The sequence below is a fragment of the Aquarana catesbeiana genome, linkage group LG04 (genome assembly GCF_042186555.1).
Source record: "Aquarana catesbeiana isolate 2022-GZ linkage group LG04, ASM4218655v1, whole genome shotgun sequence".
NCBI classification, from domain to species: Eukaryota; Metazoa; Chordata; class Amphibia; order Anura; family Ranidae; genus Aquarana; species Aquarana catesbeiana.
Window position 1 is genome coordinate 490,986,706 of NC_133327.1, and position 7,545 is coordinate 490,994,250.

Sequence of the window (7,545 nt, forward strand, 5' to 3'; positions counted from 1 at the left end):
CTTGCACAGCTTTATCAAAGATAGCCCAGGAGAAAAGAGCATCCTTTTTGCCTCAGCATGTTAAATTAAAGCCTCATGTGAGAGAACCTAAAGCTCTGAAGCTAAGAAGCATTCCTTCTGTATCTCCCAGACTCTAATTCCAAGTCCAGGACTCAGTTTCATTGCAAAACTTGAACTCCCAAATCTTCCAGGCCTGCAAACATGTAGTTCTAAAAAATGGGGAGACACTTCTGTTGGTCTTTGTATCCCCTTTCCAAGTAGTCATCCCCATTGTTCCAGAATAGAAAAGGTTTTAAGGTTTCTACTCCAACTTATTCACAGTTCTCAAGGGGGCATATGTCTTCCAGTTCAAAAATTCTGCACCAGGTCAGTCTTAACTTCCCTCCATCCAAGAGATGTTCTAGCCTCTGTGGTCATCAAGGATGCTTATATTCTAGCGCATCAATGCTACCAGCATTTTGCTTTGGGCACACAACACTACCAGTCTGTTGCCCTTTTTCTGCTGTCTGTCTACGGCATTTGTAGTATTCAACAAAGTGCTAGCCCCTGTCCTGCTTTGTTGCACTCACAGGGCATTTCTATCATAGGATATCTGAACAAGCTCTTACTGAGGCAAAAGTCAGCTCAGACCCTTTCAGCCAATGTCCGAAGGACTGTTCAGTCTCTTCTATGGTTTGGTTGGATCCTGAACCTAGAAAAGTTAATACTGGAACCAACTAATCCCTTGAAGTATCTAGGTCTTCTAGATACTGCTCAGAATTCCCACTCCCACGTTCAGACTCTGCAGTGCAGGAGCCATCCAACCGTTCACTTTTGCATGAGAGTTCTGAACTTGATGGTGGCCTCCTTTGTGACAGTCCCATATGCCCAATTCCACTCCAGACCACTGCAACTCAACTTTCTAGCCCAAGTAGGACAGAAATGTACAGTCTCTGGATTCACCTATTCACCTTACACCCAGGACCAAGTTCTCTGGCCCGGTGGCTCATGAATCCAGTTGTGGAGTCCTTTTTTACACCGGTCTGGAAGATTTTATGTTCCTTGTTGAACAATTAAGAAAACAGGATTTTTTACACACACTAAAATCCTTTTTTTTGCGTTCAATAAGGGGCACATGTCATACCCCTCTGCATTATTATCTCTAATTCTGCTTTTGTGCAAAACTGCTGCATAGTAGAAGGGTGGCTGATTAACAGCTTTGTTTGCCAGTGTTAATTTCTTCTGAAGGTAGCAGTATAACCCATATGTCTCAGAATCCTTCTGACTCCATGTCCTTTAATAAACTCAAAGAAAAGGATATTACAGTAAGCCAAAAATCCTGTTTCCTTCCTTCACTCTTTGTCCCGGTAGCATAAAGTGAGAAAAAAATTTGCAAAATGGACCCACAGAAATACAAACCCGATGGCTTCTAGCCCTTGTCTACTCTGATAAGTAAAAGTGTTTTTATTCTTATTTCTGTTGCCTGCTGGAGCATTCCTCTTCCTTCCTGTCTGGTAAAATCTTGTCAGTAGGACAGGAAGTGAGGGGAAATCAGCAATAAAAACCCTACATGGGTCAGATTGAAAAAAACACAAGTCCACCTAATACTTTGTGGACTCAGACCAAGCTCCCCAGACTACTCTCGGGGAGTCAAGCTTTCTGTTTGGCAAGGAGTACTAGTGGATAGTAGGGTTTTTGGATTGATCCCTAGGAAGCACCAATGTCTAAAGTCACCAATGATCTTTAATATTATATCAGTTGGAACCTACTAGGGTGGGGAGAAAGGGACGGAAAGAAAAGGTAAGATTGCCCAGGCTTCCTCAGTCAGGTGAAATGTATCTGATCCCAAGAATCCCAGGTTTTGTTTTATTGTTCTGGAGGGTACATGTGAGTTTGTCATTGATCATAATCCAATTCAATTTATGTTTGACATATTCCATGTGCACCACAGTCTATTTCCAACACCTTGCTTTTCAATTCTGTCTGCTGTACTATTAATATATTTCAGGAATTTTGGGAGATTTGTGTTTCATAACCTGTTGTTCAGTTAGAATTTTTGTGACCTTGATTTCCCTTTTATTTATTTTATTATATTCTTTGTAACTTTCAAATGAGAATAGCGTTACTTCATTTTTATAGTTTTTTAACCACTTGCTTACTGGGCACTTAAACCCCCCTCCTGCCCAGACCAATTTTCAGCTTTCAGCGCTGTCACACTTTGAATGACAATTGCGCGGTCATACAACACTGTACCGAAATGAAATTTTTATCATTTTTTTCCCACAAATAGAGCTTTCTTTTGGTGGTATTTAATCACAGCTGGGGTTTTTATTTTTTGCTAAACAAACAAAAAAAGATGGAAAATTTTGAAAAAAAAAAAAAAAATCATGTTTAATAGTTTGTTATAAAATTTTGCAAACAGGTAATTTTTCTCCTTCATTGATATGCACTGATGAGGCGGCACAGATAAGGCGGCACTGATAGGCACAGTTAAGGCGGCACTGATAGGCACAGTTAAGGCGGCACTGATAGGAACAGTTAAGGCGGCACTGATAGGCACAGTTAAGGCGGCACTGATGGGGACAGATAAGGCGGTACTGATGGGCACGGATGGGCGACACGGATGGGCGGCACGGATGGGCGGCACGGATGGGCGGCACGGATAGGTGGCACGGATGGGCGGCACTGATGGGGGGCAGTGATGGGCGGCACTGATGGGCACTTATGGGCACTGGTAGGTGACACTGATGGGCACTGATAGGTTGCAATGATGTGGGTGCTGATGGGTGGCACTGATGTGGGTGCTGATGGGTGGCACTGTGGGCACTGATGGATGGCACTGTGGGCACTGATGGGTGGCACTGATTGATGGCACTGTGGGCACTGATGGGTTAATCTGGTGGGCACTGGTAGGCAGCACTGCTGCCTATTGCTTTGTCTTATAAGATCGCCGTGATCGGGTTTTTTTTTTCCTCCTCACGCTGTCAGCGCGAGGAGGAAAAATAGCCGATTACCGGCTCTATTTACATCACATGATCAGCTGTCATTGGCTGACAGCTGATCATGTGGTAAGGGGTTGGGACCAATCCCTTACTCTGATCTGTGATCAGGCGAGTCTCATAGACTCGCTGATCACCGAGCGCGCCGCGCGCGCCCTGCAGGGGGCGCGCAGGCCGCTCGTGCACGGGACGACGTCAATAGACGTCGTCCCGGCAATTTAGATCCGCGCTGTTGCCGTCATTTGGCAGTGGCCCGGATCTGAAGCGGTTAAATGCCATTTTTCTATGCTTTGTTTTTGGACATGAGCCAACATAGATTACAACTTAGATTTTACTTTTAGCCTTTCCAACTTATTGCCCATAGGTATATATTTTGCAGTGTGTTTCCACACAGTCGAACTGAAATGTTCCTATTTCTACTCTATGTTCTTTGATGACAATATCAGTCCTAATCTTGGAGAGCAGTCTTTAGCCTTTGAAAATTTGCTTTCTAAAATTAAGTGTTTCTACCTTTTATTATATCCTTATGTTTTTTTACAGCTTATGTTAAAAGAAATCATTTTATGATCACTGTTGCCCGGATGTTTTTTTTACATGAACTTAAAGAATATGCTCCATATTGTTGAGTTAACCCCAGTCAGAGTAATGGCACAGAGCTGCCCTGCAGATGATTACTGGTAGTGTAATGAAAAGCGCAGCAGCAAAGGTGAACCACAGAATGAACAAAGTTAGAGCAGGAAGATGCATGTGCTGAGGGGCCTCAAGCATCCTCTCCAGTGGATCCTCACAAAAATAACGTGAAACACTGTAGTAACATTACCAAATCTCACTTAAAGTCTTACGAAAAAGCCATTATCAGAGGCAATTCAAATCAGTGATGGTCAACTTTGTAAATATAGAGGGTCTTAAGTGCGGCCCTCAACATGTCTAAAGAGCCACAAAATGGCGCCTGTACATAAACATAGATAACTTGCTGAACAGAAAAAACAGACCTGTGCCATTTTTTTCAAGGCCGCACACCACAACACAGATGGCTTACATCTGGGCACTGTGGTGCACAAAAAGATGCAGGTGTGTGGTAGTGCATGGTGTATGTGCATTGTGTTCTGTTCATTGCAGCAATATATTGTAAAATGTACATACTGGTCTAAAAAGGGTCTAACGCAGAAAGTAGTTTAAGGCCAGCTTTACAAATATTTGGTAATGTGCGGTAATGCAATGCACAGTGGACAATTGGTGTTGTGGTGCCAGTTCACCCTAACCCTTCATCCTCCTAGGCAGCCTTTGCTGATGTAAAAGGTTAGTGGTTTATAGACCCCAGACCATTTTACTTGGCTATAATATATTTTTATGCTTCTTGTTACCAGACATCACAGGGAAGCTCTGAAAAATTTGCTGACCATAAGGGAACTCTAATAGACTGCTTTGTAGCTATGGCTCAAGGTAACACTGTAATTGATTTCCTTTATTTCCCTCTCTTTGGATGTAGAGTGCAGGGGGACTAAAATAAGCAGAACAAAACTGGCAATGGCAGTTACTTCCATGCAGTATCTCCCTTTCATCCTTGGTTTGGCTGTAAAATAAACTTTCACATGCATTCCACAGGGGAGGAAAGACTCAATGGAATATAGCAATGTTTTCTGAAAGGCAGCTCCCGAGAGCAGGAAGATTATATGCTTGCAGCAGAGTGCTGGAATATACTGGATCTTGCAAGTATGGACAAGCAACATTGCATATACAGCCTTCTCGACTGGCTGCACATAGGCACTGAGCCACTTTTGCATAACAAAGAGATGACAGCAGGGAAGCAGAAGAATCAACCAGAGCTCCTGAAGCAGAAAACAAACTGTAGCCACTGCTTTTATTTTATTTTTCTTACTGATGCCCAGAATTTCAAGCTCTGCCAGTGCTTCAGGCGGCCAAGCATAGGTCCAACAAGACATCATGGTCTTGTTGGACATCAGGGTCTTTTATGACCTAACACAGCAGATACAAAAATAAGAGGCTACAGGCACAGTCGCATGTCCCCTTTTTTTTTTGCGTATAGGTTCACTTTAATATTTAACTCTTTGGCTTCACATTAGTATCCGCAGTATCTGTGATATTGTAATTTAATTATTAATCTCTTTTCCTTTTCAGATGATGTCTAAACATGTGGACAGTCCTCCAGCAATACCACCCAGACAACCCACATCAAAAGCATATTCCCCACGATACCCAATGTCTGACCGCTCCTCAGTCTCTGAGGGACCTGAAAGCCCCCCAGTTCTACCACCACGAGAACCAGTACGTACTCCTGATGTCTTCTCCAGCTCTCCACTGCACCTTCAACCACCTCCGCTTGGACGGAAAAGTGAACATGCTACCACATTTTTTCCTTATAGTCCTTCACCGTTTACCCAGCCTCCACCTCAGACTCCATCCCCTCATGGAACAAGAAGACATTTACCTTCTCCCCCTTTAATAGTGCAAGATTTAGAACTGCCCCCCATCACTGGCCCTCCCGTACCGCCCCGACAAAGCACTTCTCAGCCTATACCGAAGCTCCCTCCAAAAACTTACAAACGGGAGTCCCCTCATCCTTCCATTCACAGGGATGGACCTCCTTTGTTGGAAAATGCCAACTCCTTGTAACAAAGACGCTTTATTTTAAACACTAAAAACATTTGTTTCCTCAAACTGCAAAGAATGGCATGAATAAACCTGAATTACACAAGAGAAGGAATGATTCTGATGCTATTCAGTTCAGATGCAAATTGCACCAATATTAAAGACTGTTGATCAGGCTGGAAATTTGTTGCAAACCGAAAAAGAAACCGCAGTTGATGTGGCAGAAATAATTAAATAATCGAAGAGATACGAACTAGAATATTATGCACTTTTATTTATATATATATATATAGATATCTATATATATATAGATATCTATATATATATAGATATCTATATATATATATATAAAGCAGGGATTTTTATATCCTTCTTAAATTCTTTTTTTTTTTTTTTTTGCTTTGTGCCTCTGCTTAAAATTGTTTTATAAAATCACAACTAGCATTGTGACGACTATCTGTGGTACCCAAACTTTATAAAAGAATAGCGCTGTATTGCCATTCAGTTTACAAGATGTTCCATGAGTTTTGTTGGTACCTGCCTCACCAAAGAGGTAACTTTTGTTGGGGTTTTTTTGGGGGGGTTATTTTTTTGTTTGTTTTTTTTTTTTTTCCTTCATTTATTTTTTTAATAAAGTGACAAAAGATGACAGTGCCAGTTTAGAAAAGAACATTTTAGCTGCAAAAGATGTGTAATTATTGTCTTCACAAAGGGGAAACAGTTTTATCATTAAAGCAGTAGCAAAGCTATGTGTAGCACTTTGTGATTTATGTGTTGTTTAAGCATTCTGTTTATTTATTTTTTTCATTCCTTTTTTTGTTCCTGATTGGTTATGTGACACTTATACATGTTTTCTTATTTAGGGCTTTATTTAAGGGAGCTTCCAGTTTGTATCAAAACCTTGATCTGGTTTTACTTATTCATGTAGTTAATGGGGAACATTGTCATCCTCTGCAGTTCTGGGTTTTACTAGTTTTCGCAGCTGTAATTCCAGATTTTACCAGCAGCACCACCTTGAGTGAAATATAAAAGCTGAGCTCCCAGATTCTTACTTAAAGATGTCCTATAATGGTAATTCTTATGACTATAGTATAAGGATATCCCTGGTAATAAATTGGATCTAAACCCTTTAAAACTAAAATGACTAAAATCTTAGCTACAAGCTTTGATGTGTTAATGTAATATAAAAAAAAGTTTAAATCGTCATTGTTTTATTATAGTGCATGGTAATCCTGCCATTAGTGTCCTTGTTTAGGCACTTACTCTTATGGGATGTCTCCCAGTTGCATTACTTTGTTGTCACATTTGGCCCTGCCGACGCACATTGCACAGACATGATCCACTGTTGTCACTATCTGCAATCCATTCCAGGGCAATGATTGAGCACACGTACATGTAGACTGGAGGTGATCTGCCGTGTGGAAATACAAAAATTGAATGATGAAAGTTATATTTATAACTCTTGTGGATTTTTAGATAATATGTAATAATAAATTATTATTGTTGTGGAAACAGGAATACGCAGGTTTAGAATGCAACCATCATGCAAGTGAGTTTTCAAGCAACCTCCGTTCTAGTCCAGAGAGTACATTGGATCCCAGCAACAGATAACTAGTCAAACAGACTATATACACCACATAATACAGTAACATTATATACAGTTGTGCTCATAAGTTTACATACCCTGGCAGAATTTATGATTTCTTGGCCATTTTTCAGTGAATATGAATGATAAAACAAAAACATTTCTTTCACTTATGGTTAGTGTTTGTCTGAAGCCATTTATTATCAATCCACTGTGTTTACTTTTTTTAAATTATAATGACAACAGAAACTAGCCAAATGACCCTGATCTAAACTTTACATACCCCAATTCTTAATACAGTGTATTGCTCCCTTTAACATCAATGACAGCTTGAAGTCTTTTGTGGTATTTGTGGATGAGGCTCTTTTTCTT

At 40.8% G+C, this 7,545-nt stretch overlaps 1 protein-coding gene across 2 annotated transcripts in view; it reads left to right on the forward strand.

Annotated features, from left to right (window-relative positions):
* The window catches only part of SOS1 (SOS Ras/Rac guanine nucleotide exchange factor 1), a 519,460-nt gene extending 513,123 nt beyond the window's left edge, over window positions 1-6,337 (forward strand). For both annotated transcript variants that reach the window (XM_073627668.1, XM_073627669.1), the window contains one exon: window positions 5,118-6,337. In XM_073627668.1, the coding sequence (XP_073483769.1) occupies window positions 5,118-5,612 (495 nt within the window). In that variant the 3' untranslated portion in view covers window positions 5,613-6,337. The remainder of the gene's footprint in view (window positions 1-5,117) is intronic.
* The last annotated feature ends 1,208 nt before the right edge of the window (window positions 6,338-7,545 follow it).